Source organism: Diadema antillarum, unplaced genomic scaffold (genome assembly GCF_040938485.1).
Source record: "Diadema antillarum isolate AM-2024a unplaced genomic scaffold, OU_Dant_1.0 seq00000098_RagTag, whole genome shotgun sequence".
NCBI lineage: Eukaryota > Metazoa > Echinodermata > Echinoidea > Diadematoida > Diadematidae > Diadema > Diadema antillarum.
The window spans coordinates 485,941-500,447 of NW_027271187.1; the positions used below are offsets into that span (position 1 = coordinate 485,941).

The 14,507-nt window shown below is 38.4% G+C and overlaps 1 protein-coding gene across 1 annotated transcript in view; it reads right to left on the reverse strand.

Moving 5' to 3' along the window:
- Window positions 1–1,776: 1,776 nt before the first annotated feature.
- Window positions 1,777–14,507, reverse strand: part of LOC139726791 (clarin-2-like) — a 30,381-nt gene continuing 17,650 nt past the window's right edge. Inside the window, exons 3-4 of the mRNA XM_071637782.1 lie at window positions 7,328–7,507; window positions 1,777–6,153 (exon numbers count right to left, since the gene is read on the reverse strand). Of these exons, the coding sequence (XP_071493883.1) occupies window positions 5,855–6,153; window positions 7,328–7,507 (479 nt within the window). The 3' untranslated portion in view covers window positions 1,777–5,854. The remainder of the gene's footprint in view (window positions 6,154–7,327; window positions 7,508–14,507) is intronic.

Sequence of the window (14,507 nt, forward strand, 5' to 3'; positions counted from 1 at the left end):
CGTCCCCTTCGCACACGATTTATTGATGCTCGAACGATATACCCCCTGTTCATTTCACGCAGCGCTGCTTTCATTTTAGCTTGATAGTGTCCAAGGATTTTGGCCTGTCCACGATCGATATGGATAGGCCATTGTGAGGAGTTTGCCCATTACAAGATGTCCATTAGGTCCTTTGTTGCTGTTTTTAGTGAAAATCAATCCGGTATAAATGTAATGTGGGTACACTGGGTGTGCCTTGCGCCATCATGTGCGCTACGCGATTTCTCAAAGGTCCTGTACATGTCTACACCGGATGCTACATGACTGCCGGTCAAATTTAAACATTGATTTTGACCATGCTACCTTATCAAACTCAACCAATCGGTAACTTCTCAGTATACAGTTGTAAATGGTACTTTGAGAAGGCGGGTCTTTACAGGACCATCATTGATTAACTGTCTACATTGAATGTATCAGGAACATTAATTTACTCGGAGAATATAGCTGACATGCTTTAAAGGGCGTTTAAATTAATTCTGAGAAGTTTCCGACACTTCTCTATGCGTCTATATCTGAGTGAAACACTAACTTTCAGACTTCGTGTCCGTCTACTTTAACTATTTGCATTCTTTTTTGTTTCTCTCTTTTTTATTTTCTTGTTAAAGGACTCTCCCAGCGCTATGATATGACGTTGGGAGACCATACGATGCTACCCTTGTTTGGCATACGGAAGCAGGAGATAAAGCAGCCAATCTGAATTATTTATGTTTTTAGATTTGACTTGTATAACAAGTTCTGCTTTGATATATAATATTGTAACGTTCGGATCCGCGGCACTCATTACACCTATAGAATAAAATAGATATTGCATAGGCCTATAAGTCAAGACGCTGTAACGTTTATAGTAAGAAATGGCGCACATGCTCATTCGCTCCCTTTTGTGAAGACACAGAAAGTGAAGAATGGATATTGATAATCTCTTCTTTTTTTTTCGTTGTAAAAGTCAGAGTAGTGATCAGACAGGCCTGAGACGTGCGCAAGGGAGCAGGGTTTTCATCTCCTCTCGAGAAACCACCCTATCAATGCATAATTAATTTCACGGAGCCGTGCTTGTCTTCAGACTGAAGCAGGTGGTGGCGGACCAATACAAGCCCCGATCGATGGGTGTCAATTGGCCGTCCGTGTAATAATCTTTCGCCGCATTTTCCTCTCAAACTGTGCGCAGGACAATCGGTCGCAGACATAATTGCAGGTACTGCGACTGTTCGCATAGGTTATAATCGTGGCTCGAGGGTTTGGACGATCAATTAGAGTGTTTAATGACAAAACGCTATAAGGACTGGTCTATCAACACCCATCGGATCGCCAAACGAAGGTGCAGTTTGGGTATACTGGGACCACTTTTATACTAGCTTCTCGTGCTTAAATTTCTGCTGTAGAAAGAAATGTTTCTTTTTGGTTTCTTTCACGATCATTACTAGATCTTTTTTTTTAATTGGCAAAGGGAATCGCCATCAGCGTATTTCAAAAGAGGTAAATGAAAATGAAATTTATCTGGAGAACTGACGGGGCATTTTATAGGGTAGTTTGGATTTGTTCTTTTGTATAGAAATGAACTTCAACCAATGGATAGTGATATCCATGGTCAGGTAGAATGAATGTAAGTATAAACGTTTCTGTTATTGATACAGATGATATAATTTGCAGAGTGAAGAATGAATATTATAGTAAAAAGGGATTGTGTGTCATTAAAAAAAAAAACAGGTAGTAAAAAACGAGTGCGGTATATGGATTGTGATTCATGTTTGGTGAAAAAAAAACATCAGAGTGTAAGGATTATGAAATTGATGTACAGATGTTGTAGTTCTGTTTTGTACAATTTGTTTCCATTGATGAAGAATAGAATATTAATCAAGACGAGAATATCTGACTAGATTCTGCCGTTTTTATACGTGTGACGGGTTTAATAAGTTTTAACTCTTCTCAGATTATGTCGCTGTTGTTGCCTTTTAGTTCAAATCCGTCTTCTTGATTTAGTGCAAAGTCGCAAGCCAACCCAACGTGTCTCTGACACACAGAACAGTCACGCATGATTGTACTGCATTGTGTTAGTATTCATTTCCACTTAAAGTTCAGAAAAGTATGAAACAAACATAACTAAATTACAATGATTATTTCGTGCCTGTTCAAAACTACTGACACATTACCTTCCGTTTTAGCAACGTCGTTCAAGCTGCTCTATTCTCATTCAATTTGGATGTAAAGCCCGCCATCTTTAGATCATTCATTCATCAAGAAAAAACAAACAAACAAACTGAAAAATGAAGATGTAGTTCCAGGCAGATTATACTGGACTCTTTAATTGACAAATTTGGAATACCAGATTGCTTGGTCACGAATACGCACACACCACTCCGAACCCCATTACAATAATTAATATATGTTTATGTTCTTCACAGCATGTAAGTGTATACTATAGCAAGACCATACTCAAGAGTCAGAATGTTGGTAATGAAAAAGAATTTAGTTGTTCTCATTTCCCTATATTACCTCGTCTTTCCGGGATTTCTTCCATCAATCGTCCTTTATAGACTTTGAAAGACAGATTAGTCTCAGATTACAATGTATACATACGCACACACAAACACACATACACACATAATGATTGATTTAAACGTTTATACAGAAACACACTACAGCGTCAAAAAAAAAACACTTCATGAATCGACTAGCAATTATCCAAAGACCATTCTGAGTATTTCTCTTTCATAAGAGGCTTTAACTGATAAGCGGTGTATTTTCATACCTTCTGTATATTTCTAGAGGACTGATTTTGGGGGAAATATCTTGCATACATTGAAAATAAAAAAAAGTCTGTCAACGTTTTCTACTGCCTCCTATTTCATGATTTACTTCCATGCTTCTATTGATCGTCCATGCTTTGACTTGAAAAGACAAATCAGTCATGTTAATCTCGACCACAATGTATACCTTCTTCGAGGACAAACTCAAGCCAAGGAGCAAAGGATATTCTTATCAAGCAACACAAACAAATGACAAGAATAGTCTTGCAGACAAACACTCGCACCTCAACGAATGAAAATGTTCACACGTCTAAAATGGATAGATATGGAGAAGAGGTGGCAATTTCAGAAAGGCAAACTTATGCATGACATTTTGAATGATGCCCCTGTATAGTGCAGAGTATGTTTACATCTGCCATGAGTGTACATCAATACATTATACAAGAAATGCTCAAAGTAGAGGTTTCATTGTGCCCAAAGTAAAAACTGAAAGTGGCAGAAAGGCATTTTCTTTTGATGGTGCAATACTTTGGAACAGTCTTCTTAGTGAAGTGAGAAATGCTCAAACGAAACAAACATTATCAATTTCTAAAAAGTCGGCAATATCAAGATGCTGTAATGGTGATTAAATATATTTGGTATTTTGGTATATATATATTTTTTTCATAAGCTACCTTGTTTTGGTAAAAATATATTCTTTTGAAGATTATACCGAAACAATGCATTTTTTTTTATCCCGAGCTCCCTTATTTTTTGAGCGTTTGACCTGAAGTGTACACACATGTGATTACTATGGTATGTGGGAGTGCAGACCCACTTTTTGTAGTTGTAGAATGGTATGAGTAAGTTGTCGTGGTGACAGGTTTTGTTTTTATTTTTATTTTATTTTATTTTATTTTATTTTATTTTTTTCTTTTTCATGTAGTACCTACTGAGTTATGTATAAGTGTCATTTATTGTGATTGTTACATTGTTGCATGTATGTGTTTACAGGGCCCCCTGCAAAACAGTACTTGATTACTGATGGGGCCACCCTGTATAAATAAAACGAAATAATAACAACGATAATAATAATGATAATGACATAAATTGAAATATTTGTACAAACAAACGAATGCTATAATACTCATTTTATCTCGGTTACAAGTGACTTTAACTACAACAGCTTTGTATCAATATACCTTTTGTCAATGTATAAGCGAGTGATTCTTGCAAAACATTATATGCACAAAGACCATCAAATGATCTAATACGTAGGTGTCTGCAAGCAATTTACATAACTTTGTACATGATAGCAATGTAGTTGAATGATATTTGTAAAGAATAAGAACACCTCACGATGTATCTGAGTAGTACATTAGAATAGCACGTCGGCTCGCGATGATGCATGTATGTGTTTACAATTTCTGCTACCTATCAAAATCAATTGGTCAAGATCAATTCACTGGTGAACACAATTGAACAACTATTACCTTAAAATTCTCGGGCATTACTCAAAATTGTAGTTCCTGTAGCGCTGGTATAAGCTGAATGCAGATTTTTTTCCCATAGGCTGATAGGGTGCTCATCGTTAAGTTTTCCCAATCGCATGCAAGGACAAAAAGCCGAATAGCAAGCGATGACACACGCTAAGATCTCAGGACCTAATATCGTAACATGGCTAAGAATAAAGTAACATTTCATATCATAACATATCATATAAAGTAACATCAAAGCATAATACTGTAGTTCCATCTAAACAAACGCTTGTCATTGATATGTACATGTTGTTTGATATCAAGTGCTGAAGGTTGCACTTTCATCAGTCATATTTAATAAGGGAGAACATAACACGACTTGAGCGACCACTGCATTTTAAAGTAGAGCTAAGGGATGATTTTCTTATTTTGCGTATAAATGCAGCTATTGCGAGCACCATGCCATTTTAAAATCTTGATGACAGTTTGATATCGAGATGGCTGTGTTTTGGCGAATCAAAAACAGTGATGCATGCTTTAAGTCTTATACAGGAGGCATGGAAAGCTGCGGCTCATACCTGCTTTATTTTACTAAGATAGAAACCCGACAGATATAATAGATTACCGGGATTGCTACTGGGCTTCCTTCATCTTTCCTCGAGTATTTTCTTCTCGATTAAGATGTGCACAAGTCTAATCACATTGTACATTTGATTTGTAACTGCATCAGCTCTCTTCCTTGAAGAAAAAAATTGAATTTTTACTATGTTCGCAAGCGACAAAGATGCTGAATTACAAAGAAAAAATGAGTTGTTTCTCTCTTCTTTTTTTTTCCTATACAGTGTTACCACATCATATTAACTAGATGCATGTCTGTAAGTCGTGCCGATAGTCTTAGCCAAAACTTAGAATATGACACGAATGTCATTGTCAGTTGAATGTCTGCATAAGTGAGCTCCTTTTCTTAACGGGAAATGATTTAAAATTAGCCCAGAAAAAGAACCGGGTTAATAAAATCTAATAGAATTTAGACAAAATGGTACATAGATATGACAATTTCAGTGTGTGCGCGAGTCAAATGAAACTTAGCATCCTGTGCTGAATTGAGAATGCAAAACAGAAGATTAAGTGAGACTTTGACTTGATTTATGAAAGAATTCTTTCGTTTTCTACTCCACAACTGAGTAAACTCACAGGGCATTTTCGCAGAAAGAAACGTCTCTTATTTTTCATGGTTCTCGTCTTGTTTTTGTTAATGTATCACGCAGTATTACGCAGAGGAAGTGAATATGTTTGTCAAGAAAAAGGTAAAGAAATCATACAGTTTCCTTAATGTGTATGCATTTGCATGTGGTGGAAGTAAATAGGGAGTTTTGTGGAGGACACCTCGTGGTCACGTCTATATTGAGTTGGTGGCCATATGTAATGTGTTGCTTATAGTCGTGCATGGTAAGCATCATATAAGATGCTTTGGTTTTGGTCATTCTTGCTTCCAGTGATTGCATGGTTTCGTCTCGATCACCGCTTTCTACCCAAACAATAAGCCATTAATCTTTTTGTTTTGTTTTGTTTTTGACGGTTAAAAATATTTCTTTCTTTCTACAAGGTTTCCGGCTAGTATATGATTCCCAGTTTTAGCTCGGTTGCTGGAGGCTGCTCCAAGTCGGCCGTGCGATATCGTCTCTGCAGCCACTCCGGGGGATCCTGGACCAACTGCGTCATGAGGATCAAGATGAGATTGAAGACATACAGCACGGCACTGGCCACCACCAGCCAGTACGAGTAACCTAGCAACGAGCGGTCGGTATAGAACCCTCCCGTGGACTGGCGGTCTTCCACGCTGAGCGCCTCGTACTGGATTTCGGTCAGGTACAGCGCCGCGTAGACACTCAACGACAATACGCAGGCCAGAACTAAAGAGGGAAATAAATACCAACATCATTATTTTGTTAGAATATGAATGACAATAGTAGACTAGACAGGGACTGGCACAAGGTCATCTCAAGGTGGAAATAGACATCGGAAAATGGCTGTGAACGAGAGTTAAGAAATTGAGTTTTGTAGACTGATAGAGATCTGTACCTGTCACGAGCTACATGTACTAGAATTGGGGAACAAAAGGAGAGGAAAGTATAACATCAATACAGACACCATGCTACAACAAACATACTTATCAAACTTAATGGGATATACAGATGTCGAGGATGTCAAATTATGACCGATATTGACAATGATGTTGTTATTATTGTAATCATCATCATAATTATTCATGATAACTATATAATCACCACATGAGATGATATGTATGAAATACAGCTGTTAATGCCATTATTATGTTTCATGTTTACTGACATAGAAGTGAAGTTGGAAAATTTGCCGGAGGCAAACAATGAGTCAAAGATGGATCTCAGAGATGATCCAAGAGAGTGAGTAAAAGACGGAAAGGGGGAGGGAAAGGGAGAGTGGGAATAGGGTTGAAGAGAAAGTTACAACTTGATTCATTTTCAAAAATGGAGGTTTGACATTTAATTTGAAACTGTGTAGTTTTCGTACAAGGCATTCTTGTCAAATTTGAAAAGTAGTGTTTTATGTATCTAATTTGTTATGCTGCATTTTTTTCTTTATTGTGTGATTCTGTAATTCACCTGATTTTTTATTCTTTGCTGTAAATGCCGTTTAATTTTTACTAATAAATACTGAATTAGAAAAAAATGACTCCTATCATACATTTAACTCCAGTAACAATTTTGTTGAACTTATATTAAAGTATAAAGTCACAGAAAAAGGAAATGATGTAGGAACAACCTTGTGAAACAGTAATTGTTTAAACTACAAAACAGGAAAGACTGTATATCTACGACAGTATGATCATAATTGTATATGCCTAATCTAACTAAAGCAATGGTTGGCGAGCTACACCAACCTTGTTCAAACTCTGTCATACACATTGTACCTCGCCAGACTCCGACTTATTGCCTATATACACAGTATAGGCCCTACACTGAAATGTGAAGGAACGGAGAGAGAGAGAAAACAGACAGACAGACAAACAAACAAACAAACAAACAAACAAACAAACATTCTTACGTCCAATGCCGTTCCATAGATACAGTCCTGGTCTCCCGTGCAACGTTTCTGTCGGCACACGTGTGGTATTCAGATAGCTGAAGAAAGTGGCGACCACGGCAAAAACGACGGCGGGGATCATGAACACGAGCGTGACGACGACCAGGTCTGTGTTAAACACGTCCTCGTACTCGACGAACACTGAAGGAATAGAGACGACAAAGACATTGACTAGAACGAATATAATTCCATCCACCACATTTGATTAACATCGATTCTATTGTAGAACACGTGTATCACCATGCGTAAACCGTGATTGCAGTCGTGGTCAGGAGGTCTACATCAACCCAACCTTGTCGGGAGCACCTATATAGAACGGTTACAGTTCGTTATTCCGAAGGTTCGTTATTCCGAAGGTTAGTTATTCCGGAGGTTCGTTAATCCGAAAATATGATAAGGTTCGTTATTCCGAAGGTTCGTTAATCCGAAAATGAAACAGAGCTCGTTATTCCGAAGGTTCTTTGCGGACCCTATTTCATTGTCGGATTAACGAACTTTCGGAATAACGAACCCTATTTCATTTTCTGATTAACGAACCTTCGGAATAACGAACCATATTTCATTTTCGGATAAACGAGCCTTCGGAATAGCGAACCCTATTTCATTTTCGGATTAACGAACCTCCGGAATAACGAACCATCGGAATAACGCCACAAATGTTCGGATTAACGAACCCTTTTTCATTTTCGGATTAACGAACCTCTACAGGTATAGGGAACTTGTGTGTTTCGGATGAACGAACCTTCGGAATCACGAACAGCACCAATGTAGAACTACCATGTACATGGTTTATGCATGGACCCAAGGAGGTACTAGGCGAGCTCGCCTAGTACCTCCTTGATGGACCTAGGTCCATGGTACGTGGAAAAATCCTGAAAGGGATACTTTGGCTCTGGCTCCTCTTTACGACCGACAAGGGTTTGTGCTTGCAAGCCCTCCCCCTGATCTCCCTCTCTCCCCCACCCCTATTCCCCTCCCCATCTCCCCCTACGCTTTCTCTTTCCCAGAATGATTATGTATAAATATGTCTCCATTTCTGTCGATAACGAGTTTTCTGCCATAATGTCATAAAAGTTCATTACTAAAATAAAGAGTATTCATGACGTTAAAGAGATGGTACAGTATTGGTGGAGATGAGAATTGGGCTTTTAACATTTGCAAGATACCAAGAAAACACTCATGATATAGTACAGAGCATATCATTTTAAGAGGAATTCAGAGTTTATTTGATGAAAATCGGGTTTGGAATGACTGAAACATCCAAAAACAAAGTAAAATAAAGCGATAGTAATGAAATGTGGGTCCCACACTCTAGAATCGCTCTGTTTTGGTTATCTCAGCCAATTCAAAACCAATTTTCATCAAATAATCATTGAATTCTTCATGTAATTACATGCTCTTTCATATTTCACAAGAGGTTTCTCATCACACACACACACACACACAAAAGAAAATGTTAGAAACCTGAAATTAGGTCTCAACCAAAACTATAGTATCCCTTTAACTTCGTAACACGTCAACAGAAAGCCTCTCACAAGGATACGAGCTGGTTCTATCTTCAAGTTACGGCCCAGTCATTGCTTTTTTGAGTACTTCCTCATTTTGTTTCATGAGTAGTGCACATTCACTCATGAACGAATGTGTACTGCCATACGGTTAAAGTTCATGTGATTCCCCGATTTTCCGACGCACAGTTTTTTTTAAATTGCGCTGTAAATATGAAAGTATGTTGATTTCTCTCAATAAGTTTCTCAATCATCGTTGGCCCATTGTGAAATTACAAATTGTTGTGGTCTTCTCATCCAGCGTTGACGACACATGTTTTTCTCCAACTTCACTGATGTGCTCGACAAAATACATTAACTGCTTCATTCACTGGATCTGCAGATTACCGGTGTACAGATTAAACTAAAGACTAGAGTGACTATTAGGATGATCTTGTCTCATGTCACTCGCTGAATCCAGAGATATTATTGTGTATCATCAGGTACAAGATCGTCTGATACGTCACTGGTAGCCTCCATAGCCAGTACGAACCTCGCCTGTTATGGTGAAAATCTTTAATAAGTTCGTCGACCCGCGTTGTGAAAAGGGCGGAAGGCAGTTCAAGAGTAGAAATACAATATGGCGACACGACGGCTATACCCAAATGGCTTGGAACAAGATCATCAAAACAGTCACTTGATTTCAGCTGTGCTGATACCGGTGATACACTTTGGTTATACAAGTACCGCAATACTCTGGTTGTCAGATTTATTATAACTGCAAGGCACAGAATAAATCTGAAAGGAATCAGGATTATGATTTTATAAGAGAGAGGGGGAGGGGAAGAAAGGCAGAGTCAGAAATAACTGTACCATACAGGTACAGAGTAGTCACTCAAAGAGAAATTGTCTCGAGATTCAGGGTCTCCAGAAGAACTATATTTCTCTATTTGATGATGACGACATAATTTTAGATATTTTGAAAATGGCGTTTGCCTGTTTTTGCGTTCAAACTCTTCATAATCTATGCTAGATGATGGAAAGAGATGATGGTATCACACACACACACACACACACACACAACTATCTATAAGCTCGACGATATCCTACGAAATGAAGAATGGATTCCATCAATGCATTCAGAAATATCAATCAGAGAAAACACTGCCCTTCGAATGACCTGCGTGATTACAATGTCAGTCATTCATGATTAACTCTTGTATAGGTAAACCTGGCGTCATTATCATATTGTAAATCCATCCTCATTTATGACTTTGAAAATATCATAAAAGCAAGCTTTACCGTCAAGTTGCATGTACGCGCGAGTATTTGCGGCAAATTATATTCTGATGAATACATGCAACAACTGAAATCGTACTAGATTAGAGCAGATGCTCATGTAAAAGCACGATAATATAAAGTCAAAATTTAGAGTACAATGCACTTATACACCAAATGGCGTCTTGAAGGGATTGAAACAATAGGTGATTACAAGACAAATTACATTGTACATAGAATGGTGTCGATTGAATGTCTGGTCATGTTCAGAAGATAGCATATTGTAACATCCAATTCAGTTACTCGCTAAATAGACACGTCGTCACGAGTGTTTTGTAGCTTGAGTGAAACAACAAAGGTTATCCCTGCTACTGTTGTTGTTGTTGTTATTGTTACTGCTGCTGCTGTTTTTGTTGCTGTTGTTGTTGTTGTTGTTGCTGGTGGTGGTGGTGGTGGTGGTGGTGTTGCTGCTGTTGTTGTTGTTTGAAATCAGACAGGACCCAGACACGAATAGATCAGTCTCTCCGATTCCCGTGCAGTCTCAAAATGTCATTAACGCGGAATGTACTTGCGCGGATAGTGCAACAACGGCTTATCATTATTGCCCTTTCAAGTAAGTTCTGCGCTCTATAGTACTTAATAGAGAGAAACATGCAAACACCCGTCCCTCATCTATGTTAATCATTTCAATGAGTGACGTTTTGCATTAGATCGGAGTCAAACAGTGCATCGGAACAGTGTTTTGTCGACATTCAGAACAGCTGTTGTCTCGGCAAAGCTCATTACTACGAGATCATTTTGTTTCTTAAATAGAAAGTGTAACATACTGACATTGATGACTTTTGCGCCCCTCCAGACTGATAAACACAGCAATCACTATACATCAGTGGTTATGATGTAACACCAGGCGACTTGTTTGCAAACAATCCCAATGGCATGTGAAAATTAGATGGTGGTCCTCAGCGGCACAACACGAACAAGTCTTGTTGTTTATCATTATGATTTGAGCTTGAAAATATACTTCGTAATCGTGGCATTTGCACAGTTAATAACAAGATATAAACAGAATTTTAGCATAGCTCATTGGATGAATATAATATTGATAAATCAGTGATAAATCACGATAAACTTATCAAAATCAGGGGCATCATTAACATTTTGTGTTACTGTTGAAGGGTGATAACGGTAAAAAGAGGATGGGTCCTGATGCCCATCTAACTGCTCCTAGAGTCCGGGGAAGCATCTCCATCATATTAGAAATAGCAAGACATTAAACAGGCCTGGTAACAATTCGAGATGTATTCAAATATGGCACATATTTTGGGAAACTGCAGATTAATTATATATATATATATATATGACTACTTCATTCATTGGCTATATCAACTTTTTTTGCCTTAACACGTATTAGTATATGTAACTTTAAAATTCCACAACTTTCTCATTTGTTTCGATTTTGATGATATTCACTTGTCTGTGTACTCCATGTTATCGAACCAAACTTGAACATGGAGTGACCTCGAGTGTTAGCAATTAAATCTAAGCTGGGTCAACGAGGGAGGGCGCAGCTCACAGTCTATTGACATTATTTCCTCCATCAGTTCCAACAAAGGATCGGATGACGTGATTGGAGGGGTTCTAATCTAATGCCCTGTGATATGATAACTTCAAGAAGTGTCGTCTCTTTGTATAAAGCGAGTTTTAGATCGAACGCAAAGACGACCCTAAGATGTCGAACGACTCGAACGCATAGATGACGCTAATTGGGAAAGAATGGTGCTCCGCCATGCGCGAGGCAGCGGTTCTATTGTCCAAACCGCTAGACTGCGGCGTCTTATCGTTCGCGTCGCAAATCTAGGGCTCGCTATGGTAAATTGTGTTGTTGTTGTTGGTGGTGGTGTTATTATTTTCATTCGATGTCACTGCAGCGACCGCCAGAGAGAAAGCAAACTATACGTATACTGGTCTTTCAACTGGAATCGTTGTTAGGAAAAGGGCTTGATTTAATGACTTTGTTGATACACTTGGCTTCAGTTTCTTTGTGTTCCATACTCTTGTGCCCCTGTGATGCCCTAATCTGACTTCCACTTCCTCGAAGCGATGATGGCCATTGTTCGCTTTCTAAACCGATTACACTGTGTTATTCTTTACTATTGTGATTGGGCGGGTTATTACAGACAGGCTTGGCCAGTGCAGACTGGAGAAGTACTGTACGTTTCGACAACGTAAAATGAACAGTGCCGTAACTTTGAAGCCGAAGAAATAAAAGGGCAAGGAGAGACGATTTCTGAAAGGAAACGGCAGGCGAGGGAGGAGGATAAACTCATTTGCATACTGGCTTCCCTGGTGTCGTTTGTCATCAAAGTATCTTCACTAATCGCTGATCCAACAAGAGAACCCTTTATAGCGGTTCATCAATCCGTAGTCCCCAGCTTTCTTAAAACTTTTTTTTTTCAATGAATCCTTCTGCCATTACCAATTCCTCTCTACGTTGAAGCAAAGCTCCGCACAGGGCTGTTTCCTTTAACTCCATATCAACAAGAGAGCTTGTACGAGGCTGGTCCAACATAACAATTTAAGTTCAAGGTTCAAATAACATTCCTTTCCTGTAGTGTTTGGTTAACACTGACTTCGGCAAATAGCAGGTGCATTGAAGGAGGCGTGCATGGCATGGCATATGGTATGAAATAACAAATACATGCGCAAAATGTATTGAAGCATGCCTTAACAGGAATATCTCATCAGACAAAGTACAGTTGTTGTACTTGTATCATTATGAGATAACCAGCATCATATAAAGTGATTGAACAAGTCAGAGATTGACAAGAAGATTAACGAGTGTGATAATTCGTCTTCCGACCTACTCAGAAACACACACACACACACACACACACACACACACACACACACACACACACACTTGAATTTGGAAGTGTTCTGCGGTTTTTAGGCTGTTTATTCCATTGGTTTAGACCGGAATATAACTGTAGGCCTATATGAGCTTGCCCATATTTTGATTGATTGACTTCAAATAGAGAGTGAATGTGCATTGATTCAAGCAGGTATATTGATATGCATTAAGTAGGAATTAACAGATTATTAAGGACAAAATAATGATATATTTCAATTATGCGCATATAATACACAAACCAACTAAATAATGTAAACAATGTCCATAGGCGTTGGCGTTGACCTTAGCGTTTATATGTCATAGTCTTTGATCCAGACAGATATTTAAAGACACTGAAAGAAGCCATATAAGTAACGTCAGTGCACGATTACAATTATTAGATACAACTACACAAGTAGATTGTTGACATCGATTATGATTAGTCTTTGGAAAGAAAAAAAAAAGAATAATCGTGCATTACATTGTATCCGCAATGCTGCTGGCCAACTCGAGCGTTAACAGCCGAAGAACAACGGGCGCAGTTCCACTCAGTGCATGTGATCAGTGAAAAAACACGGGATTGTGCTTGAAGCGGCCCAAAATCATGCTAAATTGCCATGTATACGTCACATCAGGTCAACCAATTGTGGTGCCTCTTCAGCTGACAAGGTAAAAAAAGAACAAAAAGGTCCTCATATATCTTTTTGCTACAAATTATGGTGCCCGATCGGCTAACAAGCAAAAAAAAAAACAATAAAAATAAAATTGAATTGTGGTGTCCAATTGCATTATGGTTCCCAATCGCTTTGTGGTGCCCATTCGAATTGTGTTGCCCATTGTTCTCCCATATTTTGTGGTGCCTGATAAGCTGACAAGCAAAAAAAAAAGTCTAACTAACAAACCAACCAAAAAGCAGTACCACAGTACAAAAACCGCCTAGAGATTTCTTTTCTGTAGAAATTATGCCAGAACTACGCTAAAAACAGCCAAATTATGCCTGATTGCATAATGCTGGATAGATGCTGAAACGTCTAAAATTATGCCAGAAAGCATAATAACATGCCAACTGTGGCAATGTTGAGTTCCAGACGATGGCGATGTATAGTAAGGTATACCGTCTACATTGAAGTGTACTAGTATACACTTCAGTCTCATCTCATTCCTATCGAATCAACACCAAATCAACCTGTTAATCTCGGGGATCGTGTTTTTCTTTCTCCATATGTTCTCTCTTCAGAAAAGTTCATATTATATAGGCATCATATTGGCACTTCTGAATCTTACTGCATATACTAGAGAGAGAGAGAGATTATACGGAATTAAATACATCGAACAAAGCTGCACAAAATCAGAAAGTTTTACGACTCACTTTCATCAACAAATATTGTGTTGTACTTTACATTTTGACGACTCTGCAACCAATAGAAACGATGGTATACGACCAAAATAGAGTTCAACTGAAAAAGTCGATTATTGCTATTGCAACTGA